The sequence below is a fragment of the Stigmatopora nigra genome, chromosome 13 (assembly GCF_051989575.1).
Source record: "Stigmatopora nigra isolate UIUO_SnigA chromosome 13, RoL_Snig_1.1, whole genome shotgun sequence".
Taxonomy (NCBI): domain Eukaryota; kingdom Metazoa; phylum Chordata; class Actinopteri; order Syngnathiformes; family Syngnathidae; genus Stigmatopora; species Stigmatopora nigra.
In genome coordinates, this window is record NC_135520.1 from 7,038,583 (window position 1) to 7,066,127 (window position 27,545).

General features: G+C 40.7%; 1 protein-coding gene across 1 annotated transcript; it reads left to right on the forward strand.

The window, feature by feature from the left end:
• Window positions 1–12,020: 12,020 nt before the first annotated feature.
• LOC144206876 (nardilysin-like) lies at window positions 12,021–27,008 on the forward strand. Its single transcript, XM_077732081.1, has 31 exons — window positions 12,021–12,398; window positions 13,688–13,925; window positions 14,076–14,157; window positions 15,019–15,172; window positions 15,757–15,830; window positions 15,896–15,991; window positions 16,074–16,196; window positions 17,914–17,971; window positions 18,060–18,133; window positions 18,604–18,673; window positions 18,882–18,959; window positions 19,709–19,829; window positions 20,395–20,453; window positions 21,665–21,719; window positions 21,810–21,914; window positions 22,346–22,469; window positions 22,764–22,850; window positions 23,249–23,368; window positions 23,454–23,505; window positions 23,936–24,086; window positions 24,437–24,564; window positions 24,645–24,807; window positions 24,942–24,973; window positions 25,044–25,182; window positions 25,274–25,321; window positions 25,569–25,621; window positions 25,712–25,795; window positions 26,132–26,222; window positions 26,306–26,422; window positions 26,483–26,572; window positions 26,696–27,008. Exons 1-31 carry the CDS (start codon window positions 12,247–12,249, stop codon window positions 26,873–26,875), a joined length of 3,198 nt encoding a protein of 1,065 aa, XP_077588207.1. The 5' UTR covers window positions 12,021–12,246; the 3' UTR covers window positions 26,876–27,008.
• The last annotated feature ends 537 nt before the right edge of the window (window positions 27,009–27,545 follow it).

Here is a 27,545-nt window from a genome sequence, read left to right on the forward strand (position 1 = left end):
AAAACAACCCATGGATGGTGGAGTCTTTGCAGCAGCATCTTTGCTCTCTGGTCTTAATGAGATCTAAATTGGATAAAGCATCTCCACGCTCACAGACGGCGTGGAGCACTGTCACGCGAAATGCAATAATGATCGTGATGGCGCCGAGGCTGTAATCATACAGCAATAATCTTGCGTCGGGGGCCGTCGGACTGGGAGGAAGCCGTGGAAATATCAGCGCCCGAGAGAGGAAGAGCAATCACAGAGATGATTACGCAGAGGAAAACACTGGGTGGGGCTTTGGAAGGGAGAAACTTTGCGCTTGCTCACTCATAGGCCAGTTGAAAAGAGGGCAAAATCATTTTTGATGGTTTCTAATCAAGCAATTATTACATTCTAAAATGCCTAATGTACTTGATTTGATTGAATAATCAGTTCTGGTGTTTTATTGCTAATTCACCCTGTTGTCCATTCGAGAAAAGCGCAATCTGCATCATAGGGGGCCCACGGGCCGTACTTTGCCCACCCGCTTGTGTCATTAGAAGTCAGCCATTGAAAAGGATGAGAGCTCTCGCATTGAAGCGGCCAAAATCTCATATTGATTACATCCTGACGCTCACTCTCCCCACCTTCTCGTATGCGTGCACCACAGCCAATGACGTGCTTGCCCGATTGTGCGTATATGAAAAAGGTCAAAAGACACACATAGCCACAATTGTATCGCTCGCCAAAGTATCTGACACAGGTAGTGAGCCACATGTGGATGAGTGAGCGCTTTCGTAACAAAACGATGTAATGCAGCAGAGCTTGGCGCCACAAATCCAGTCCAAGCATCAACCCGCACATACGCGGTAGACTTTTGGATGCCTTGCCCAAGCTTTACACGCTCACAAAAGCAACGTTTTCATCTTTCTAAGATGCGCGACGTCTTTATGACAGCTTTGCCGCAAACCTCCCATGTAGCACGCCCGCTGTTTAGACGCCATCACTGAAATGTTTCGTTGGCCACCGTTACGTTTTTCGAGTATGCGCGTCCCCACGAAGATAGACGGGGGAATCCCTTGCGTAGGAACAGCGTTTGCCAGAATCCGAAATGATTGTAAAAATCAACTTAACATATTGTAACTTTGTCATGTTACCATTTACAACGATCAAATTAAGAAAATAGATAAACATTCCTTCACTGTTCTAACGACACTGTTGTTATTTCATAGATAAACTCATTGGCTGTCCTTGAAGGCGATAAACGTCCAATCCAATAGATTGGAAGTCTAGGGTACCTTCGTTCATATATTCTGTGTTGCTTATCCCTCTGAGGGTTACCAAAATTTGGATCTACTCATTTTCAATGCAGTCCATCTTGGTTAAAATCCATTTCATGTCTATTGCTTTTAAAATTTTTAGATGGACTCTGATAGGAATGATGCCCCTACCAATATGGCCGTCAGGTAGTAGCCAATCTGTTCTGCTACAGTGCACTGGCACTCTATATATGATGATGTTATCTGTGAGGGTGCTAGTTTTAGTCCTTACTCAGATGTTTTAGCCCATAACAAACTAGAAAATGTCCAAGCATAAAAGATTTGTATACAAAGTGATGCCTTGCAAAAAAAAATCCTGCATCTCAATTCATTGGAATAATGGAAATACCACCAACCCGTTGCAGCATCTGTTAAAAAAAAAAAACATCCCCCAAAAATTTTACTATTTTACCATCAAAACGACCATATGTATACATTTTTTAACACTTTTTACCTACATTCTTTTTCTGACGACTTTGCACTTCTTCCTTTAAAAAAAAAAACAACTTTTCTCCCACAATTACACCCTCCATCCTGCCTATCAACCCTAGTTATGGGGATCTCCTTGATTGATATTTAACCACCTTAAATATTGTGGAATCCCCTTCTGAGCCTCTGTAGCTTTTCTTCGGGGTGTCGTCCCGCTCCGATCTGGCCATTCTGCCTGTATAACATCTCTCTCTCTCTCTCTCCCTCTCTCCCGAGGATTGACGCAAGTGAGCTCTGGAAATGACGACCACTTCGCCTTTTTCGGCGGCATATTATTCCTGTCACATAACTCCGGTGTCTACCTCAGCACACCCCCCACCCACCCTTGTCCTCTCTTGTCCGTCAGAGTAGCCTGGCGGACGGCTTGGGCATACTCTGAACGCGCAACTGCACGATCAGGCATCAACAAGAACATACCCCCGCCAACCCCCCACCCCACCTCCTCAGTCCTTCTCACCAGCCCTGATCAATGGCATTGAGAGGGGTGGAAGAAGGGGGGTGAGGGTGAGGGTGGGGGGGCTCTTGTATCTTTCTCTCATCATCCAGTATTAAAAGAAAAATCAATTAGCCGGCATACTGTATACAAAGGCATGACCAATTAAAGTGCCAAGTCATTAGGAGAGCCTATTAAGACACATTTAGCCGGCAAATGATGAAAATCCATTGCCGTCCGAAGCCCCCCAACGATGTCTCGCGCATTCACGCCACCAACACACACACACACACAGTTGCACGGTGGCTATCCGGAAAACAAATAAAACCCGGGGGAAAATACTCACTCAGTTCTCGGCCAAAGAATCGGGGAACCAACGGGAGAAGACTTTTACGGGCTGACTGTCGACATGTCGTTCACGTTCATCCGCACTCTCCCGCATGCCTTCTTCTCCTGTCCTCCCTCCCTTGCTCGCTCGCTCGCTCGATCTCTCTCTCCCGTGGAGGCGGATGAGGGAGGCAGGGAGGATGATGATGAGAAGGGGGGGGGGGACGTGAGAAGACTGCAATGAGGAAGAGGATAGAGAGGGAGGGAGGGAGCTGTGGGATGCAGCTCCGCTTTTGCCTCAGCGCAGCCCGAGAGCTGCGGCATCGGACAGACTCAACGTGGGACGAGAAAATACATTCGTAAGAACAAATCAAGCAAAAAAGGAAATACACAGATGGATAGTTACTATTTTTGGTCATAAAAAGAAAGCTGAACTAGCTATTATTTTCCGCCGACTCTCCCAGTTAACTTGGAATGGTTCTCCCATGACAAAGAGTTAAATGTCGTTAATTGATGACGAAAATCAAGCTGTCAAGATAGAATCAAGAAAATGGAAACACTTGGCTTTAACATTTTAACATTATTTTGTAGATTTCAGCTGCACGCCCTTAACTTGATCACAGTCAAAATTTCAACCAAAAATAGAAATTACAGGCACTTTTCAGTCCATTTTGTGTAACTTTTTCAAGAAGCTAATACTGATATCTTGATCTTAATCCACCAATACAAAACATGAATTCTCATAGTTTTTCATATTGCTCGAATTAAAACATACCTTATTGTGTTAAAGTTGTAAAAATCTATTGGAATCAATTGTCATCTTGTTAGACTTTTTCATATCTGCAAATATTCTATAATTACTCAACAAATCCATTTTGGATGGCAGCGAAAGAGTTAAGCGCCACCAGCGTATCGTGCGCGTTGCCATGGTGACTCACGCCATCTGCCTTTGCGGCATGCACGCCAGCCCTTGCAAAAAAAAAAATATATATCTATATATAAACAGATCTTTTTTTTCTTAAAAAAGACTTTCCTGAGCCCAGATCGCACAGAGGCCTTAGAAGTATACCACAAACTAAACACCTGTCATTGCTCAAAGGGGGGGGGGGGGGGGAAGCGGGAGCAACAGATGCCACTAAGCGCAAATGAGCTCCCCGCACATCCATGGACGGTATCACCAGTAACGGGTGGGCTTCTTGGCGGACTGGCTCGTCATCAAGGGCGCTTTTATTGTTATGCCTCTACGCTTCGCTTGTGCCCTTCTTTTGTTCATGCCAATGCTGTTTCTATCCGTTACTTGATTCCGTGCAGTAACATACTGATTCTGTGAAGAGCAGTTCTTGATTCCTTCTCTTAACCTCTTAACATTTTTGGTTGTCACAAGACTAGAACAAGGGTGTCAGATTTTATGTGGGCTAGACCATTTTAGATTTAATATTTAGATTTTTTTTATAAAGGGAATAAAATAACTGTATTAAAAGCCCTGAATATTCAGTCTTTTATAGATCTAAAACAATTTTAGTTTTTTGTATATTTTTAGATTTTACAAAAGGATTTTCGAACTAAAAACACCGAAGAAATGGATTAAAAAAATTACAATTATTGATTTAAAAGGGAGAAAATCAGGAAATGTAATATACATCAATACTCTTCATTTTAATATGATCCTAAAACAGAAAGTGGGCACTCATGATTTACTTTCTCGGGCCACACAAAATGATCTGGCGGGCCAGATTTGGCCCCCGGGCCGCCACTTTGACACCAGTGGACTAGAATGTTAAATTTTGGTCAACAAAGGCCTGCTGTCCACTTATGATATTTTTCTAAATAACCATCAATATTCTTATGCGTCTTGGGTGGATTGATATACATTATTCAAAAAGTGAAAGATATTTCATCATAGGTTCGAGGCAGCAAATTATGTACCAACTCCGTATATTGTAAACACACGCCTGTGGCATAGAGCATAAAAAAATAACTATAAAGTGCAGGACATGCTATTAAATGATACAATTAAAACAAAGTCTATATGATACACATTTCGTAAACATTGCCGATCACTGCTGGGAAAGAAGAAAATGGTCCGACAATTAAATTAAATGAAATTTCTGTGTTGAGCGGGTGCAATTTAACAGCGACATCTTACCGCCGTGATAAAAACTGGAGGTGTAATATATTATCTTGCAGTGTATTCCGCAGACTGTTTTGTTGCAGAAAACTGATAACTGTGAAGGTAAAATCCTGGGGAGGGGAGGATAAAAAGTGCTTAAAAAAACAACAACTAAAAAAAATAGAAGAATAGTTGCAATCTGCCTGCAGAAGGTGGTTTGGTGGAATGACTTAAAAAAAACTATCTATTTACGTTTTACTAAGTTAGCAATAAAAATAGTATCCCAAAAAATGGACTGCTGCCTCTTTCAAGGTACGACGGCTTGTCTATGCTATTTTAGATTGACATAGAAAGTCCAATTTGAAAGACTAAAGTCTTCTACCTTTTATCATTAAGAAGCTTATCAATAGTGTTGTTAAACCTGACATTAAGTCCACCGAGATAGCAAAGGCAGGTTTCTGCCAAGCAGAACCTTTTAATACGCTTCAGTAATTCATTATTGGCAAAGGCCCCAAACCATAATCTGCACTTTAGTCATAGAGCGAGTTGCTGTCCCTTTAACTAATTCCCCGCCATTGATAGACGTGAAATCCATTTGGACTGGGGCGGCTGGCATTGAACTATCTTGTTTCAATGCCGTTGAAGAGCAATAAAAATGTCTAATCCACTCCCGAAAATATTTAAAGGGTTCAAAATTATACTATATTGTATATTTGTGCTGCCATACATACATATATATATACACACACATATACACACACATATACACACACATATATATATATACACAAAGATACATATATATACACACATACATACATATATACACACATACATACATATATACACATACATATATATACACACATACATACATATATACACATACATATATATATACACACATACATACATATATGCATACATATATACACATACAAACATACATACATACATATATATACATACACATACATACATATATACATACACATACATACATATATACATACACATACATACATATATACATACACATACATACATATATACATACACATACATACATATATACATACACATACATACATATATACATACACATATATATCTTTGTATTCCCTTTGTTTGAGTGTTGTCAGTGGTACTATGCCAAAGTTATTGTGCAGTCAACAAAACAATTTGATATATCTATCACTGTAAATCCAGGAATATATTTTTAAGTTTTTTCTATGGTATAGGGCCATAAGAGCTTTATGGTTTGGATTTACAAATAAGTTTTCAAAGCCTGCGTATCGATCTTAAATGCTTGATACCGTTCCTTTCAAATCCAGAAAGAGAGCAAAAGAGGAACGCAACAACAACAAAAAAAGCTTGAGTAGCTGTTATTTATAGTCCCTTTTTCCCAGGTAATGGCCACCAAATGCTTTGGAGGAATAAGCCCAGAATGCAGAGCAGCTCGAGCCATGAACATAAAAGACGAGCAACAAGCTGAGCATAAAAAGGAGCAGACAGCAAAGCGGCGTGCAATCGCCATTCCCAAATGCAAAGCGTCCAGCAATGCTGATGAATGGCCAACGTCTTAAGGTACTTTCAGCATCTTCTTCTTCTTCTCCTTTTTTCTTTTGTTTTTGATTGGCACGGAAATGAGCGATGGGCGTGTGTACTCTCAGCAAATCAACTGTTACCTCAGAGTCCAATTATTAGCACCATTAAATTTGTCACCTTGAGGGGGGATTCAGTCCTACTGTACCCTTTTATTTTGAAGCCACCTTTTATTGCTTCAGAACAAAGTGTGAAGTCAATAATTAGTCCTTCAGGGGACGTGAGAGCACCTCGTCTATAGTGAAAGTGGACTCCTTTCCCGCATGTTCTCGTGAGGACCGTAACATGTCAAACCAATATACCGACAATAACATCATTAAAAAAAAGAGAAAATTGACCTTCACGCACAATCTGTCTATTCACTTTATTAGTACAACGCAATACAAATTATTTACTGTACTTGTCTAGCCCCCCCTCAAAAAAGGAAAACATTACACAACTGGTATTTTTAATTTGGGGAAAAATCCTTCCCAAGAATTTGGCTGAGTCAATTTTTTGGCAAGTTTTTGTGGGGACTGGAAGGTTTTATTCGTTTGGATATTAGCATTAAGCGAATGGATGTTTAGAAGAAGAAAAAGTGAATGTAATTTGTGTTGGATTTCACATTTTGTGCCATATTGAGGTGCGTTTAGTGTTACAGTTTAGCTCAATTGAAGTCTAATGAAGTGTCTGAAAAGCATCAACATGGGACTCATTTGAAGGGACTGTTGACTGGTCATCTGCCAAACATCACTATTTTTGCTCGATTAAATGTTACAGCTTTAAAACTTCAATCTTCATTTAACAGTGTATAACCCCTACTACAACCAAGTATGATTTCATTCATACCAAACTGTCAATTTGCATTACAGATTGAATACCATATACTCCAAATATAATGCAATAGTCTCCCTTTGTGATATATAATTCTGATCATTCCAATTCTACTTGCCAGTTATGAAATTATTCTTTCAAATTATGACATGACACACTCCAAATACAAAGGTTAATTGCAAGATATATCACTTCAATTGTGGCAGAAATCATTCAAATTTTGACACAATTCACTCCAAATATTACAGTTACACTCCAATTAAGGATTTATACCAATTGTGATACACTTCACTCCAAAATAATAGATTTACTGCATTGCAAATTGAACAGGATTGACTCACTCATAATCCATTTCACTTTTGGATAGATACATCTAGCCACAATTAGGATACAATTGAGTCCAAATACAATGGCATTGACTCAAATGAGCACATTATTCACTCCAAAATGATTAAAATCATTCATTCATTTCAACCCTGACGCAATTCATTTCATAGCTGTTCCGTTGAGATATGATTGACACCAATTACAATGCAATCAATTTTTTGTCATTTCATGTGCTAATAGCCCAAGATTTACAGGCTTTTGTGCCATTTTGAAATATTTGATTGTCGGATAAGTGAGTCGTAAGAGCCAAAGTCTTCAATACCTGTTACACAATATAGAAAATGATTTGGTAATGCCATTTGAAAAGCTATAAAATGATATTCAGGCCGCGGCATCATGGACAATTATGACGAGGCATTGATGCGTGTCAGGGTTTTTTTTATCCCCCCCCTTTCAGCCCCCGAGGCCCTTTTGCATACTGGCCAGCCTCAGGAAAAGATTTAATAACGACATGTCTTCCACATTACTGCGCTCAAAGTTCAATTTTCAGTTCAATTTCACATCGATTTGGGGAGCGTGCGTGAAGGTGAATCACCTTGAGGAAACGATGGAGGTGCATCTGCCTCCCTTCCTCTCTCTCTCTCTGTCTTTTTTTTTCTCTCTCTATTTTTCTCTCTCGCCCCGCGGCGATGCAAAGGAACGCTCTCCCCCGAGATTCCAATCAGACGGCGTAACAGAGACGCTTCCAGTAAGATCAGGAAGATGTAGATGATGGTTATAGATTTCAGGGGCTCTCAGGTGCATTAGGCCGTATCGCGGCTTCCCCGCAAGGCCACTTAATGCCCTCCCTGGCTTGCGATGGAGGGAAGGAGGCAGGCAGGCTGGCTGGCTGGCTGGCCAAACGCCCGCCCGCCAACCCGACTGGATGACTGACTAGATGGCTGGCTGGCTGGCATGCAAGCAAACGTGCGCAGCCATGAACAGGAAATGCATTTAGACACGTTTATCAACGGCACGCCAACACGCATCAATAAAAGTCGTCAATGTGGGCGCGCTGCTCTGGAAGGGAAGGCCATACGTGATTTATTATTACATATAGCATAGAAAGGTGGTGTCGTCCAATGGTGTTAACTCAGCTGCTGCCGTTGACGGTGATGGATGTCCAATCAATCCATTCTGGCTGGGGAGGGTGGGGGGACAAGTTGGCTGACCTTGACTTTTCAAGCCAACCAATTTCATGGGATTTTTTTTCATTTGTATGTTTTGGAGGATTGGAAAAAAAAATCACGTATTTTCCGGACTATAAGTCGCCCTTTTTTTCGTATTTTTTGGGTGGGCCTGCGACTAATACTCAAGTGGGAGTTGCTTAAATGTTTATTTTTTTTCTCTTTCTGATCACCGACAGCCCGCCATGTTGTCTTTTTTTTTGTTTTAGTTAATTGAGAAATTGTTAACAGGCACCTATTGTCATCAGAAAAATTGTCATCAGGAAAGAAATATTGAGGGGAAAGAATATTGTTGTTGTTTCTATATTTTAGTTTAAAAAGTCATGTCATGAAGATTATTGTATCTTCACAAAATAGTCATTTAAAGTAATAATATTAAACATTCGTACATGTCATTGGGAGTTGGAAAAAAATAATATTAGGAAAGTAGGGCATTTGAATTTTATCTATTTAAAATTGATCAAATTTGTGTAGTAGTACACATGAGTAAATTGGTCGTGAAAACTTTTGATTGAGAAATGAATCAACGTTAGGAAATTGCGTTACCTCAAATGTGTAATGCTTGTCATGTTTGCGACATTGCGCACCAATGCATAGCCTTCCTTCTTCATTAAGCAGCGCATAACGCTATTTAACGAATGTCTTCACTTTGTCTTCCTTCCTCTGCGGTCATTTAATCAGGAAGTAGTGGTCCCTCTCTGTCGCTCTTGTCTAATTATGCCTTAGTTCACCGGATGCCCCCCATGGGACAATACGCTCAACGCACAATGAAAGCAAGCACTACTCCAAAAAGTACTGCTTGGTACTTTGTCCTCCTTCTGCTATTACCAAATGCCCCCCCTCCCAAAAAAACTGCCCTCAAAGCTGTAATGAGAACTGCTCCTCCATGGCCAGATTTTTGCTTGTTCTTTAGAGGAACTACTCGGCTTATAACACGCGATGGCGTCTTGAGATATGAGTTTAATTTTTTTTTAAGACCTCAGTTTTAACTTTGAGTGCAGCATTGTTACACCACATAAAGGTGGTTCAGTTGAGCTAAGATATTAGTCTTTTTGGCATATATATATATATATATATATATATATATATATATATATATATATATATATATATATATATATATATATATATATATATATATATATATATATATATATATATATATATATATATATATATATATATATATATATATATATATATATATATATATATATATATATATATATATATATATATATATATATATATATACACATACATACATATATATATATATATATATATATATATATATATATATATATATATATATATATATATATATATATACACATACATACATATGACATATACATGGTATATATACGTATGTATATATACACATACATACATACATACATACATAGTAAATGCATTGAATGTTGGTCCTGTTGGAAGAGTGGTTAACAAGTTTGTCTCACTGTTCTTAGATCGAGGGTTCAATTCCTGTTGGCCTTTCCGTCTAGAGTTTGCATATGGGTATTCTGGTTTCTTTCCGCATTTTCTTTTTATTGTATGGTGGGCTGATTGGACACTCCAAATTGTCTAGAGATATGTGTGTGTGTGTGTGAATAGTTGCATGGATAATGAAGGAATGAAAAATAGATTGGACATTTATGACCAACCATTGGCAGACAATGAATCAAACAGAGCTGTGCACTCCAGAACACTCACCTCTGATTCACATCATCTCACTGTGGGCAATGGCCAGCCACATGGGACGCACACGTGACACGCATGTTCAAGTCGTGATTCACGCGCCGGCGCCTCGTGGAAGGGGAGGCCACGCACGTCCTGGCCGTCGTAACTCGGCCAATTAATCGGCCGACCTTCATTAATGCTATTTCAAATCAGTTGCCACGGGAACGTCGTCAGGTCGATCGACGAATCTGACGCCAATGGACATCCGATCCAATTTTTTGACTCCGAAAGCCAGAAGCCGATCATCTCACAGTGTAAATGCGTACTTGGCAGAAGACAAAATGCTTATTCAGAGATATTTTTCCAGGCAAATGTTATTTGGGACGTTCAGTTGAAAGCCGGACGTGGAGAATAAACAATGGCGAGGTGTGTGTGCGCCAGCGTGCGTCTCGCCAGTTGTCATGGTTGCGGCGTTTATCACCTCATTCCGCCAACGTAGAGGCCCGGGGGCACGTGTGATTGGCTTCAGACAGAAAGAGGGAGACCGGCTCGGGAAAGGCAGCGTGAGTGAATGCGAGGAAAGACATATTGGCATAGAGGAGGGCTTAAATGCCAACGCGTTGACGAGGCGGAGGAGGGCGGAGAAGGATGTTAGGCCAATGTCAACGCCAGGCTTTTTCGGGATCATTTATGCTTTGGCAACCCTGTTGTAACTTGATATTTATGGCGTTAAATGGTAGAACTTGAGGTGTCAAAACTACAAATTATCGGGGCAAATTGGTGCAAAAATAACTGTGAAAATGTACTTGGAGCAAATCTGCTGGAAAGGTGTCAATGTGGCTTGAAGGTATGAAATGGAAATGTTGCTGGGAATAGTTCAACTTGGTTATTTGTAAGTGTGGATAATCCATTCGGAATTCAATTTAGGCCAACGTTAACTTGGAAGGGGAAAAAATTCATTCCTTTTGCGACAAAACCAAGTTGAAATTTGGCAGAGGTTAATTTGCTGGAAAGGCAACTTTTTGTGGTTGTAGAAGAAAGAGGAACTCAGAACTTTATAGAATATTATTTGAAGTTAATTTGGTCCAAAAATGAATTTATTCTAATGAAGTAACAATGACAATAACCCAAAATGTGAGAATGAGGAAGTCACTTTTTAGTTCCTTATTCAATTTATATCGGAGTCTCCTATTTTCTAAGTTTGAAATGTACTTTAAATGTAATTTCAGAGTATAAATTGTTCAAAATATCATTTGAAAATATTTTTCTGCTTGAAAGAGGTGAAAAATATTCAACCTTTAAAAGTATGAGGACAAAAGTACTAGTGTGAACTCATTTTTAACACTCAACATGATTTAAATAGATTTGAGAAATAAAAAAATACTCTAAATTTCCAACTCCACACCCCAACATAACTTTTTGAAGATTTCAGCCAATCATACCTGGCAAGAGACCCCCTACCACTTCTGAGTCAAACATCTTCCAATGTTAACCATTTTAAACCATTATCCTGAATAGAGCGGTGAAACTTGTTGACATTAGTTGAGCGAGTTCCGTTGGCGACCCCACGTGTCGCGTTTGCGTGCGACTTGAAAACAAGATATTCGCAGGGGGTACACTTTTCATCCCCCTCTTTTATTTGACACAGAGCTGAATAGGCGAAAGTTCCAGCGCGTGTGTGTGAATAGATGCATTGTGGCAGTGCTGCTGCCTGCCTGTGTGTTTTCGTGTATATGTCATTGTGTGTGTATTTGTGTGTGTTTGGCCTCAGCATCCTTTTCTCCTCAGTGTGGTTTGTGGCACACGCACTCTCATCACCGCTGCCTCCCGGCTGACACGCCGCGCGGACGAGCAGGAGGAGGACATCACCGCCGACAGCGCGCCGTCCGCTCGTCTACGCTCGCTCTCGGCTGCCCGTAAAAGAGAAACGACGAGGGGAGAAAAGTCCTCGCCATGCCCCGCGATGGCAAATCCCAAAACCCGCCGTTGGCGCCGGACTCTCTGAGCTCACAAGTTGGGCCCTGGGAGGAGCGCGGGGATGCCTTGGAGGGCAACCAAGGAGACCTGGACATCATTAAATCGCCAAGTGATAACAAACAGTACAGGTAAGACTCACAAAGGTACACATTGAAGTCACCATGGGATGGGGATGAGTCGCATATCTTCAGGTTTAAATCTCATTTTGGAAAAAAAATGTATGTTAATTTCGCTGTCCAAATTTGGATGTGTTGGATTGCATGGGTTGTCTGAATGAGGCCTAGCATTCTAAAATAGTGCTTACCAATATATTGCTTTTCCTTATAATTATAATTAATTAAATGTATTTATTTATCATTTAAAAATTATAAAAATTTATAATAAAAAATTATAAATATAATAAAAATAATAAAAATTTATCCTTATATATATATCCTTATAATTCTATATCTGTATAATTCAAATTAGTAAAATGTATTTATTTAGAGATTATAATTTATAATAAAAATTTATAAATATGTATATTAAATACAATAAAATATAATAAAAATATATATTATATATCCTTATTATATATCCCTATAATTAAAATGTATAACATTTATTTATAATTTAAAAATGATAATTTATGATAAAATATTATAAATATAATACATAATCACTATAATTAAAAAAACATAGTTATCACTATCATCCATTTTAATCATATTATATTAACACTGCAGTGCTGCTATTTCTTAAATCAATTCAATAGAATGGCCACTAAAATCCCTATAAAATCAAATGGGGCGTGTAATAAGTCAACACACAAAACAAACGTGGTTCACCCATTTAAAAAAACAACAACAACAATGAATTAACTTCTTGGCAGTCCAGCACAGTTTAGTGTCTGTTATTAATGGTTTTGCTGGTACAGAAACCAGCATGCTGTATTTCTTAGCAGGGTATAGATCCAATTGATTTGAGTTCAACTTGATGAAGCCAAACTCTTAGAAAATCAGATGACGGCTTCCTAATACTAATGTGAAAGATCACTTTTTTGTGTGTGTCTGGATTAAGTAGCCGTTTTGATAAATGATCTCACCCGCGCTATAATGACTTTGCAAGCACTGTTGTTTTTGACCAGTGTTAGATGTCAGCTTTACAGCTGCCACATCTGCTCCATAGACAATGCAGTGTGATTAAAAGGTCGACCTCGACACGGTGCTTAGATGTCATTTTAAAAGTAGTTACAAGCGAGCCAAGTGACTCCACAACCCTTCATTTTTCCTCCACCCGTGCATCTATTTGAGACGAGTCATTTATTTCATACATCTCGGCACACCTGGCGACCCGATGGAGGCCCGGTTCGATGTATTATGGGATGGGAGGACAGATATAAGTAGCCTCAATTAGTCTCTGTCGGTCCACTCTGCAGGTACGTTGCGCTGGACAATGGGTTGCGCGCTCTGCTCATCTCGGACTGCGGCAGCCTGGCTGTACCAGAGGAGGACGAGGAGGAGCAGGAGGAGGAGGAGGAAGAGGAAGAAGAAGAAGGTGGAGAAGAAGAGGAGGAAGACCACTCCGACGATGAAACAGAGGAAGAGTCGGAAGAAGCTGGCGATGAGGACTACGACTGGGAGAGGAGGAGGAATGGAGGGAATGCAGTAAAGCAGGTAAACTTTACAAAACAAAGCAAAAATACTTTCTGATAGCCATGTTAATTAAAAATTCTTAGATATTAATTTTGGCACAGGTGATTCTATGTTTCCCAATGGGTCCTATTGTCTAATGTGATTCAATTTGTGTGTGTGTGTGTGTATTAGTCGGCGGCCGCCATGTGTGTCGGAGTGGGCAGCTTCAGTGATCCCGCTGACCTCCCCGGCCTTGCCCACTTTCTGGAACACAGTGAGTAATTACAGTAATTACAGTGAAAGGATGGAGAGGGTTGGCGCTAGCACTGGAAGGTTAATTTGCTGCCGTCTCTTAACATGCTCACCCGTCACCGATTAAATTTGAGTGTGACACTCTCCATACGTGTTGTGGCTTGAGATAGGATTGGAGTAATAGAGAACAGGGGGTGGGGGGGGGGGCAAGGTAACCCTTGTTAAACATCCTCTAGAAGTTACTTCAACCTTAATTACTGAGTAAAAGACCATTTTGTTCCACTTTTGTTTGAGGATGTAACAACAAAGTGATGATAATTGATCATTTAGAGTGTCGGGGTCAATTTCATGATGGAACTTTTGGCTCGGGAGCCCTATGTGGCTTTATTGATGGTTGCATATGGCTCGGAAGCCACATATGACTCACCTGTGAATTGAAAATATGGTGACAGTGTTGACACTTCCTCGAGCATTACTAATTATATATATATGTGACAATGAACAGGCCCTTTTTTGCAGCGTTTTTGGTACTTGAAAAAGAGACTGCTCCTATCTTGAAGCATTCCTCAAAATCCTCAATTTCATCATCCACCTTCAAATTTGATTGAACGTCTTCCCATCCAAATTGCCATAAGCAACACACGTCGTAAATCTCCCAAATCAATCCGAAATCCTGCTCGCCATAAAAGCCGCCGGCGGATGTTTACGGCCGTATTTAGAAGTGGCTTTCGGGTGCCGACTGGAACCGGCTGCTCATTTTTTTTTCCCCACCCCTCCGCCGCCCGTCCCGAACAAAAGCCGGGCGAGGCGGCAGCTTATCTTTGACATTGTCGGTTATGGCGGCCAACACGCTTTGTTCTTTGTTCTCCCACGCTACCCCCAGTGGTGTTCTTGGGGAGCGAGAAGTACCCAAGGGAAAACGACTTTGAGGCCTTTCTCAAGAAGCACGGCGGCGGCAGCAACGCCTCCACCGACTGCGAGATGACCTTCTTCCTGTTTAGCGTGGAGAGGAAATGCTTCAAAGAGGCGCTCGATAGGTGAAGAGAAGCTTTTCTTGCCTTTAGAAATCGCATTATGATAATGATACATGTCAAGTATTTGCAATCATTGCATTTCACCTAAAGCATGTGTTACATACAAAGCATGTTTGTGCTTTGGACCATTTTGTTGTGGAAACATTGCAAAATATATGCATTTATTTTTACGCGAAACAAAGACAAAATGCTTAGATTCAGCAAAAGAAATTGTCAAGAAAAAGACAATCAAGTTAACTCAATTTTTCACATTGGATTCATTATATTTATGTAAAAGAATATACTGAAATTCTACACATTTTGCTTCATTGGTGACTAGCTAGGCTGAATTCAAGCTTCTTGTGTGGAGTTAAAAAATATATATTTTTATATCTTTTTGCCACAGCCAACTAAAAACTGGGCCTATGGTTGGCCCACGAGCCCTAATTTGGACATCCCTCATTGAATTTTTTTTTTTAATAGACTGCAGAAGTTGACAAAATGAGTACCAAATGACTTTTGCAATCAAATGATGGAAGAATTTAGCCCGCCTGCAATTTCATGAAATCAATACAACCAATTCTAATTTGCTACGCCCTCAATTGAAGGTGGGCTCAGTTTTTCATCTGCCCCCTGCTCATCCGGGAAGCCATAGACAGGGAGGTGGAGATCCTTGACAGCGGTGAGTCCACTCCGCCCACCTTCCTCCAACCGCCATCTTGAGCGATTCTCACTGCCGCCCATCAGAATATCAACAGGCCAAGCCGTCCGACTCCAACAGGAAAGCCATGCTGTTTGGCAGTCTGGCCAAACCGGGACACCCCATGACCAAGTTTGACTGGGGTGAGTCCAACAGCCGTCAAACCAAACTTTTCCTCGCACAGTCATAATTTAATGAGTTTGGGGTTTTTTTTTGCCCCACCAGGGAATGCACTGACTCTGAAACAAGAACCCAACAACAAGAAAATCGACGTCTACAGCCGACTTCGAGCATTCTGGAAGAGATACTACTCTGCACATTACATGACCTTGGCTGTCCAATCCAAAGGTGATGCATAGTACTAGTTTTGACTGTTTTTTGGCCGATTATTTTATTTTTCATTAACTCAACTATTAAGTTCAAAGATACAACCCCCAAAAAATGGTGCCTTGCAGTAATTGTAATTAGGTGCGCATTATGCATGATTGTTTGTATTTCATGACCTGAAACCTAATTAGTTGGAGCAGAACTGTATTATACTACTCTAGTAAAGTGCTTGATTTGGTATATTTATTCTCGTTTAGAAAAACCGATCAATTATACAATAATATTAATGATGACTTATGAAAAATTGTAAAAATAATTACAATGTTAAAGGCTAAAGAACAGATGACAAGTGTCGTACAGTAACACATTCAAATTAATAATAAATATAATAATAAATAATTCAAATGAAAGTTGTTCATAATAGTCTGAAAAATACAAATAGAGCAGCCTAAGCAGTCCAATTCAAAGCATCGCCATAATTTAGTTTCAAGTATGGAGAATTCACCAATTAATCTGATATTCAGATGTATATTTTGGCGTGCATTTTCTTTTCTTAACGATGGTGGCAAAATCCTCTTTAATAATGTCTTTCCAAGGTTAGATCTTGGTCAAACTCGTTTGATATGATGAAAGTGATGCACGTGGATCGTCAGTCAACAGCCCGCCGGCGAGCAGATTGACAGAACTCTTTAACGAGCAATCCGTTGATTAATTGACTGGTAATGAAGCCGCAAAGCTCTAATGAGGAGCCGCTCCACGCGTCCGTTTCTGGCCGAGCGTGGCTAATTATTCGCAGCTCGCCTCGGGTCGCCGCCTTCATGCCGGTGATGTCATTGTCGGGTCTTGGCGCCTTCTCGCAGGAAATATCAGGCGGCTCATTAACAGCTGTGTAGGAGTCCGATGATGGCTCGTGGCGGCATTTGTACAAAAAAAAAAAAAGGAAAAAAATGCGACTCCTAAATCACCCTCTTTGCCGGATTGGTTGGAATAATCTCTCTCATCTCCAGACTATCGGAGATTAACTTCAACTCTGTCCTTTTCCTTCGCCCACAGATGAAATGAAGAACCAAAGCAATAGCTTCAATAGCTTGACAATGTTTATAATAATCCAGTACAAAAATAAAAATAAAAACCCTTTTAGCTGGAGATTTGTGACTTTTCCAACCGCTCTAGTAATGATTTAAAAAAAAAAAAAACATTTACAGTAGTTGTTTACACGCCTGTTTGACGTTTACCAAGCGCAATCGCTTATTTACTTCTTATCTGTCAAGATAGGGACTCTTATTTACTATCGAGAGAAATGAAACCATTCTCAGGAGGCAAAACAGAAGAAAAAGAAAAAGAAATGTTGTGACGTCGTTGTCATTTAACTCAAAAGAAATCAGAGGACGTATTTTGCTGTGTCAAACTTCATCCGGCAGTTTAAATGTTGCGTTGTCAGCGATAGATAGTCCAATCATTTGAACTGGGAGAGTTTTAAAAGTCATGGGAATAGAGTTTGGTGGCTGGGATAGGCTCCAGTACCCCTGTGACACTTTTAAGGAAAACTGGAATAAATTAATCTATTGTACACAATTGTATTCTGTTTATATTTACACAACATGGCAGCTTCTTTGTCATGGGTCAATAGAACTCCATTTTTTGGTCATTTTGCAGCTACAATCTTGGTAATCTTAGTCTTCAAATTACCAAGATATTCTTTGTAGTTTTAACCGTTGCAATCATCGTCTTCTTACAGAAAAACTGGACACGCTGGAGAAGTGGGTCCGAGAGATCTTCAGCAATTTACCCAACAAGTATTTTTCTTTCATTATCGATATATGACTTTTATTTTTCTCTGGTGTATTTCTATACCATGTTGTTGTTCCACATTTGTGTTTGCAGTGGCCTCCCAAAGCCAGACTTCTCTGACATGCTGGAACCTTTTGACACACCCTCTTTCCACAAACTATACAGGGGTAAGTGGCCTGTCTCAATATTTGGGTTTGGACTTCTTCTTGGTATCGTTGGTAAACCTATTTCAAGGCACACTACCATTTTAAAAGCTAGATTGCCTAGATTAACACTTAAGTTAAACTGACTAAAATGTAATCAACATCCATCAATCAAATAAATCATATAAACACAAAAAGTATTTCAATATTTAATTCTTCACTGTGCAACAATTTCCAAAACAACTTTAATCTCGTAACATTATAATGTATGACACAATTCTGGCTATATTACAATTTTAATCTTGTAATATTACAGTACACATATATATGTATATGTCTTAATTCATGCAATTTTGCATCTTTAATCTCACAATATTACGACTTTTCTCTGGGAATATTATGACTTTTATCTGGGAATATTAAAATGTTAGAATTTCTGATTTGCTCAGGAAACACTTATATTATATTAAATGTGGATTTTGTGTGCTTTGCAGTTGTCCCCGTCCAGAATGTGCATGCGCTAAATATCACCTGGGCACTCCCCCCTCAAGAGAAGCACTACAGGTGGGTCTTTTTTCTTGTTTGTTTAGTGATTTTAATTTATAATAATTGTACACCAATTAATGTGTTCTTTTTCCTTCATAAACACTGGTCACTAGTTTTCTAACTAAATCTAGAGTCCAATCCAGTAATTGTATTATCCTCACTTTATTGATAAAAAAATATATATGATGGTCTACAATACATCAACTCCAATGTTTTCTTTTTCCAGAGTAAAACCACTTTACTACATATCCTGGCTGATTAACAACGAAGGTCCAGGAAGTATCCTGTCAGTCCTCAGGAGGAAGTGAGTAGTGTCTCTTGGCTTTTTCCCCTCTTGTGAGAGCCCTCCAGATGAAACCCAATTTAAAGGTCTTCAATTTAGCGGTGGACGCAGCCCGGCCGACAAGAGCTTTTCAACCTCTTGTCGCCAAAGTGGCCGAGCCATTCGCACGCATGGGGGAGAAAAACGGGAACAAAAAAAAAGAAAACTCTTTCATTTATCTGGCAATATAAAATGGCCCTCCAATAAACAGACTCACTCGTGCCGGTACGCATAGAATGTTCCCGACGCTTTTGTTTCCCGCGCTTGACGAATGACGACAGCGAGTACTCGATATTTGTCGAGTGCTTAGCTGTGTTAAGTGGCGACTGCCTCGAATAGCAATACATTTTTACTTCTTTTTCCTACCTGTATTTTGTATTTCGAAACATATTTACAACAAAGAACATCTTTGAAACCTTTAAAGGGCAAGTAAATATTAATGGCAATTAAAAAATATACATATATTTTATTGAACACCTTTTTATTATCAATTCTTTGCTTTTTTATATCATACTTTTACAATATTTACCAATTAATTACTAGTATTCACAGCCAATTCTCTCGGTTGAAATAAATTGGCCGTTTATCGACCTCTATTTCGATTGAGCGGGTCTTCCACACCAAATAAATTGGACGTTTGGTGCCGTCGATGGCAACCACTGAATTGAAAGTGTCCCAAAACGTGTTAAAACAGTGGTCGCACTGTATTAGCCCGACGTGTGCAAATGCAGGTGCTGGGCTCTGGACTTGCAGGGAGGCAACAGCGAAAGCGGCTTTGACCAGAACGCCACCTACTCCATCTTCTCCATCTCCATCACGCTCACCGCCGAAGGTTTCCGGAACTTCTGCCAGGTGAGCGCGTGCGTGCGTGCGTACGTCGCCATCTTTGGACTATTGTGGTCCCATGACAACCAAAAACCCTTGCTGGCGTATTTGTCTCAATGATAGCAGAAACGGGGTCATTCAAGGGAAAAGTGGAGTGCTATCCGTTTCCACGGTAACACTGGCTAAGCAGGGAGCCGTGAAGCAAATGGCCTGTCTTGGCTTATTTAGCTTCCATTGGCGGCGATGGACGTCAAATCCATTTCCGCTCTGGTGGCTGACGTTGAATATGCACGTTTTAAGTGCTGTTGACATTTGAAGGCCTCCAATCCATTTTGATTGGTTCGTTGACGCCAGCCGTCCTCACCTTGGCCTGTGTTACTGCAAAAGCTTACATTGGTAAAAAAAGGAAAAGATGTATTTTTATTTATTCTGTGCTGCAACATGCATGCAATCCTGTTACCATAATCTTTTAATCATTTGTGATTCACCTGTTACGCTGGAATTGAGATAATCAGCAGTGAAGGCTTATTTTTTTTAAGGTAAAATGCCTGACATTCTGAAATAATTTGTGTTTTCATTTGGAATTCTGCAGGTGAGCCACCTTGTTTTCCAGTATATCAAGATGCTGCAGATTCATGGACCTGACAAAAGGTAGCTATTTACACATATTGTGGTCTGTTTGCAAAAGTTTTGCAAATGGAACCAAAACTTGTACTTTTAATGAGTAAATTCACTCAATAGAAAGTGACCCTGGAATGCCCAGAAATCAACGTACTAACCTATTGCCGGCCCCATTATCAAAACTGAGACGCATGTTGTAATGAATGGGTTCCATTGGCCAATGGATAGGAAGGACATCTATTGCCGTTAACAATATAAAAAAAGATTAGTTTAGACGCACAGGGCTAACAATTTTTTTTACTTATTTTTCACCTATTTCTAGCAACCAGCGATACCGTCACATTTTTTTTCTGTAGTTTATATACTGTATTGTCCACATTAATGTGGACCTTCAAATTTGTTACATATATAAAGCGCACTGGATTATCAGACGTAGTGGTGGAAGTAGTGGTAATAGTGGTAGTTGTAGTAGTGGTAATAGTGGTAGTAGTGGTAGTTGTAGTAGTGGTAGTGGTGGTTGTGGTAGTGATAGTCGCAATTGTAGTTGTGGTAGTGATAGTCGCAGTGGTAGTTGTGGTAGTTGTTGTAGTCGCAGTGGTAGTTGTGGTAGTCGTAGTGGTAGTTGTGGTAGTTGTGGTAGTCGTAGTGGTAGTTGTGGTGGTAGTTGTGGTAGTCGTAGTGGTAGATGTGGTGGTCGTAGTGGTAGTTGTGGTAGTCGTAGTGGTAGTTGTGGTACTCGTAGTGGTAGTAGTAGTGGTAGTAGTGCTAGTGGTGGTAGTAGGAGTGGTGGTAGTAGGAGTGGTGGTAGTAGGAGTGGTGGTAGTAGGAGTGAGTGGTGGTAGTAGGAGTGGTGGTAGTAGGAGTGGTGGTAGTAGGAGTGGTGGTAGTAGGAGTGGTGGTAGTAGGAGTGGTGGTAGTAGGAGTGGTGGTAGTAGGAGTGGTGGTAGTAGTAGCAGGGGATTGTGTTCTACATCCACATAGATGGAGCGGGAGTTGTAGTGATGGTAGTAGTGGTTAGTTGTATGATCCATCAAGTAGATGTAGCTGTGCTAAAGGGAATTTCATACAATGATTAACCAATACTTTTCCATATATAAGGCGCACTGCGAGGCTTTTTAGAAAATGGATGTATTTTAGTTGCGTCCTAATAGTGCAGAAAATACGCTAAGCCTGCCTGTCTTTGTTTAGTGAGAATCATTTGGACTTTGCTCCTATAAATGTCTGTCTTATCACACGCTCAGGATATACGAAGAGATACAGAAGATAGAGGAAAACAAGTTTCGCTATCAGGAAGAGGTGGGAACGTGTGACATTTTGCCACTGGCTCCTGATGTGATTCAACTGTGTCTAATTACTGTTTGTTTTGGGGGTTTTTTTTCCCCTCAGAGCGACCTTGTGGAGTATGTGGTGGACACCTGCGTCAACATGCAGCTGTTCCCCAAAAAGGACTTTTTGACAGGAAACCAGCTGATGTTTGACTTTAATCGCGAGGTGACCCGCTTTGCCTTAGTTTCATTCATCTTGGATGTGACATCTTCCTCATTAGTCTTACTTTCACATTTTGATGCAAAAGAGAACTAAATTTGCTCTGCCACTTGCGGCAATTCTTCATCGCACCTTGCACTGAAATTCATTGACTTAAAATGCCCAAATCTGGCAACATTTATTTTCATTTTTCACTTCATTCTTCCCATTCCAAATAGTTTAAACGTATTAGTCCGCCAATGGCATTATCCCATAACTATTCACTTCCAGTTTAAACACAGTTGACGACGTCTTGACCTTTTTTTGTGCATGTAAAGTCAAATGGAAGCTTTACACTTGCCATTTTTTTACTTCCTGCATAAAGCAACACAATGACAGAAACAAATGTTTGTTTGTTCCCTGTGTGTGTGTGTGTGTGTATGTCTGCATGCTTGCAGGTGATTGGTTCAGCACTGGCACTGCTCACCCCTGAGAAAGCCAACCTGATGCTGTTGTCACCAGAACACGAGGGCCGCTGTCCCCTCCGGGAGAAGTGGTTTGGAACACAATACAGCGTGGAAGGTAAGCGTATGCGCGTGTGTTGTTGTTGTTTCAACACTCATGACCGCAAATTCAAGACCCCCACACCCCCCACACCCCACACACACAAACACACACCACTCTAGAAGCACTCGAGCCATTTATCTCTGTCGCTTCAATGACATTTCATTGTGATTACAAAACAATAAGCCCTTCCCACCCTACCCCTTCTACCTTGTGAAAAATGGACTAAAGTAGCCTGCAGATGACATTTTTATTTATTTATTTCAATGCAAGTTAAATGTGACTGAGATTTCTACCTTTTCCCCCTCACAGATATCAAGCCGGAATGGATGAGGCAGTGGATGGGGAATTTGGAGCAGAGTGACCAGCTTTTCCTTCCTGGGGAGAACAGGTTCATCGGTACGTAATGGGAAGAGGGAGACATCTCACCTGAAAGAGCCGCAGTTGGCCCGTGAGCCATAGTCTGGATGCCAGTGCAGGAATTTATGCTTCCCACAGGGAGCATATTAGCATTCATTTCCATCCGTGTCTTCTTTCTCTCCAATATAATTGCAGCATAATTATGTTTTTTTTGTCTTTCGCCATTTCTTTGACCGTAAAACTGCGGATGTTTTACGAAACGAGCTCCGTTTTACATATGCGGCGTCTCGTAAAAAGTCAACACGATAAAGTAGCTTTCCTGCCTCGTGTTGCTGAAAATCCAAATAGCATAAATGAACAGTAAACTCTTCCCACCGGAGCGCCATGAAACTTGATCAAATACAATGATATGATGGATTTTCTTTCCCTCTTTTTAGCCACTAACTTCACCCTGAAGCCTTCCGACTGCCCTGACAGTGAATTCCCCGTGCGTATGGCAGCCAGCGACAGAGGCTGCCTGTGGTACAAGAAGGACAACAAATTCAAAACGCACAAAGGTAACTTTTCCCCCATTCATTCACTTTTGGGGGGAGAAACATGGAGGATTCCAGTGACAGTTGGTTTTTTATCTCCTCCCGGCAGCTTACATCCTATTTCACCTCATCTCTCCTGTAATCCAGCAGTCTGCTAAGAAGTAAGTGCCATCCCTCTGACCGTCTTGAGGACATTTTCACAGTCACCTTTCCACACCTGTCAACCTCGACCAATTGCTCCCCTTAGTGATAATAAACCGTACAAATGCTATGCGGCATACAGTAATCCCTCGATTATGGTGACTATACTACTTCTCGATTTTTTTTCTGCTATTAATCATTTTTAAAAATATATTTATATAGTGAAAAGACGTAAGTGATTGATGACGTTTTTGTCTGTTACCACTGACAAACCGGATTAGAGCCGAAATGGGGAAGATGACATCGGTTTTACAAAAAACATACTTTTCCTCACCCAGTACAAGTTGTTATACGGTGTATACAATTTGAAATGACCAAAAAAACATATAAAATACGGGAAATTGGTATAAGTTGACTTGTATGCCTCTCTTGTGTTTGGTTGCATGGCAGCGCAGTGCTTTTTGACCTTCTGGTCAACATCCTGGAGCACAACTTGGCCGAGCCAGCCTACGAGGCCGAAGCCGCCCTGCTGGAGTATAAACTGGTGGCGGCGGAGCACGGGTTGGTGATCAAGGTTAAAGGATTTCACCACAAACTGCCGGTGAGTGAGCAGCAAGCGATTCATTGCTTCCTTTCAAAAGGCCATGTTTTATGGAATGCGTTTTTGGGACCAGAACCTGGATCAATTCCATTTATAGTGCACTAAATTGGGCTTCACAAACACACAGTTGGTATTAAAACATGATCATTTTAATGCATTAAAAAAAGACATGCTTTTACAAAGTATTATGTTGAATGACAAAATAAATGTATTTATTGCAAATCCTAAAATCATTGCACAATGAAACTATCATTCTAGATAAATATTAAAATTTAAAAAAAGAATATTTTTAACACGACCAGTGAGGTGCCGTCAGTGAGTTGACTATGTCCATCTGCCTTCCTGCGTAGCTGCTGTTCCGTCTGATCATCGACCACTTGGCGGACTTCACGGCCCCCCCGGAGGTCTTCAACATGTTCGTGGAGCAGTTGAAAAAAACCTACTTTAACTTCCTCATCAAACCCAGCAAGCTTAACAAGTGCGTGCTTCCCAGGCTCAGTCCTCTGCCGCTCTCTGGTGGCTCAACATGTCTCAGACCGTCTCCTCTTCCCGTGTCAGGGACGTGCGCTTGCTGATCCTGGAACGTGGACGTTTCTCCGTGGTGGAGATGCACCAGGTGCTGGTGGCCGGCCTCAGCCCTGACCAGCTGATGGACTTTTGCCGCCGGCTGAAGGCTGAGCTGTACGCCGAGGGTCTGGTGCAGGGCAACTTCAGCAGCCACGTACGTGAGTCAAAGCACCCACCCGAAATCATCCGTGACTAAAACAGACTGGAAAAAAAAACACACACATTTTACCTTTATTAAAAAAAATGTCATTAAGAAACAGTTCCTTCCCACTCATTTTGTCTCTGTAGGAATCTCAAGGCTTTCTACACTACGTGATTGAGTAAGTGGGCTCCATAATAATCACATTAGTATTTTTTTATTGACTTCCTCTTGGCACATGACTTTTCCAGCAAACTGCAGTTCTCCAAGCTACGGGCGGAGGTACCAGTTATGTTCCCCGTGGTGGAGCTGCCCAAGAAGCATCACGTTTGCAAAGTCAAGTCTTTGAACAAGGGAGACGCCAACTCTCAGGTCACCGTCTACTATCAGGTAAAAAATATTTCGAGTCAGCGCTGGTAACGGATGGGATGTCCGTCGCCGTCAATGGAAGTAATGATGTTCACTTGTTTGTGTACGACAGTGTGGATCCAAAGACATGAAGGAGCACGCGCTGGTGGAGCTCTTAGTGGTGAGTTGACTTTTATAAAATTAAGTGTCCAATGTTCAGGATAAGCTCAATTTGGAAGCACTGTTTTGATGGACCCTAAGCACAGACAATTGTGCACTTGTGTTCTAAGTAACCTTTATGGACACATCATACTTGAGCCATGAATTTGAAGCGATGTGATTATACTTTATAAGGTTATTTCCACTGATGGCTATATTGGAAGATTTGTACTGTCGTTGTATTTAGGCTCTGTGTTTTTGTTTTCCAGATGCTCATGGAGGAGCCTTGTTTTCACTTCCTTCGTACTAAAGAGACACTGGGGTGCGTCTTTTGATCATTCCTTTGAACCTTGTGAGACGGCATAACTTTAAAGTCTTTTATTTTTTTTCTGTCTGGGGTGTCACTGCACAGATACAATGCCTACCCTGCCTTCAGGAACACTTCAGGTGTTGTTGGTTTCTGCATCACCGTGCAGACGCAGGCCTCCAAGTTCAGGTACGTTTGCAACTGTTAGATAGAAACTTTTTACAAGATGTTGCATGAAAAACACTATTTTTTTTTGTGACCGGACGTTTGGTGGTCGCCCGGACGTTCAGGGGACCAAACGTCCGAGTACCATTTTTTTTAAGGGTTTGGTGTAAGGTTGAAGACATGCCCCTTGCAAAATGTTACAATTCTATCCTTCTAAAAAAAATTCAGGGAGAAGCTAAATTATGGCGACATTTATTCCTGTCAAATGTTTAATTCAACAATTGCACAAAATGGGCACTTTTTCCTTGTAAGATTAACAAATTTTCTGAAAATTAAATAACTGTATTCTCATACTCTCAGCACAGAGCAGGCGGAGTTAAAAATCGAAGAGTTCCTCACTTGGTTTGGAGAGACGCTCAGCGCCATGAGCCAGGAGTCCTTCAATGCTCAGGTGAGTGCCGTCTCTTGGTATCTTGTGTGGTAGTTTGTGCCTTGTGCCAGCCTCCCGTGACTGCCAAGTGGTGCTTTGTGCAGGTGAAGACGTTATTGAAGCAGAAGGAATGCGAGGACACACACCTGGGTGAAGAAGTGGACAGAAACTGGAGTGAAATAGCCACAAAGCAATACATGTTCGACAGGCTCAACAAAGAGGTGATGCACACTTTTTTTTCCAAGTGAGTTCAAACGACTGACGTCTTGTTCTATGTTCAGATAAAGGCCTTGAGGCAGATAAGTCAAGGCAAGCTGCTCACCTGGTACCGCGAGCGCCGAGGAGCCAGCAGCCGCAAGCTCAGCGTGCACGTAAGGCCAATTTCCCAAGTTCTTCATTCCCTTTTCATGATTAACATGGAAACTATTTATTTGATGGAATCATTTCAACTTGCCTTACCTGCGTTCTTTTATCTTTTTCTCTCACTCGGACAGGTAGTGGGCTTCGGCGTGGAGGAGGGTGATGATCCAAACGAAGAAACACCTCCACGAGGTGAGATTTCCGGTGACTCGGCATCCCGACTGTCCTTCCTGATGCCCTCGCCTAAGATGTCAGACGCCACGGCCATCGTGGACATCAATGGTTTCATTGCAAAGCTCCCTCTTTTCCCCTAGCACTTTTCTTCTCATTAGGGGTTAAATTGCAGTTGACACCTGGAGAAAAGAATACATAACTGTCATCAAATTTGATGATTTTCCTAGATGTCATAGAATTATTTTTCCCAAATAAAAGAACTGTATCAAAGAATGCCTTCTTTTGAAAGCATGTATGTATGTTGAGGAATGCAGAGGCTATATCACTGGACTCCCATCTGGGAGACCTGGGTTCGATTCCCGCTGTCCTCCTTTGCCTGATCAATACACCATGTAGTCTGGAAATCACCATTTGGGTGGCTTAAAGTAAGGCTTAAAAACGACATAGTATAGTAAGGCTTTTTCTCTTAAAAAAACGACATAGTATAGTAAGGCTTTTTCTCTGAAAAAACGACATAGTATAGTAAGGCTTTTTCTCTGAAAAATACGACATAGTAGAGTAAGGCTTTTTCTCTGAAAAAACGACATAGTATAGTAAGGCTTTTTCTCTGAAAAAAAACAACATAGTATAAAAAGTCTTAAAAATGACTTAGTATAATAAGGCTTAAAAATGACATAGTATAGTAAGGCTTTTTCTCTGAAAAAAATGACATAGTATAGTAAGGCTTTTTCTCTGAAAAAACGACATAGTATATAGTAAGGCTTTTAAAATATGCATGCAAAGATTTTCCCAATATTATTCAGGTAACTG

Bases quoted from the DNA above. Each gene is read 5' to 3' on its own strand.
- LOC144206876 (XM_077732081.1), top strand. From the start codon at position 12,247: ATGCCCCGCGATGGCAAATCCCAAAACCCGCCGTTGGCGCCGGACTCT. The intron at 20,454-21,664 runs GTAGCTATTTAC...TCACACGCTCAG, and splicing joins ATTCATGGACCTGACAAAAG to GATATACGAAGAGATACAGA. The intron at 24,808-24,941 runs GTACGTGAGTCA...TTGTCTCTGTAG, and splicing joins AGGGCAACTTCAGCAGCCAC to GAATCTCAAGGCTTTCTACA.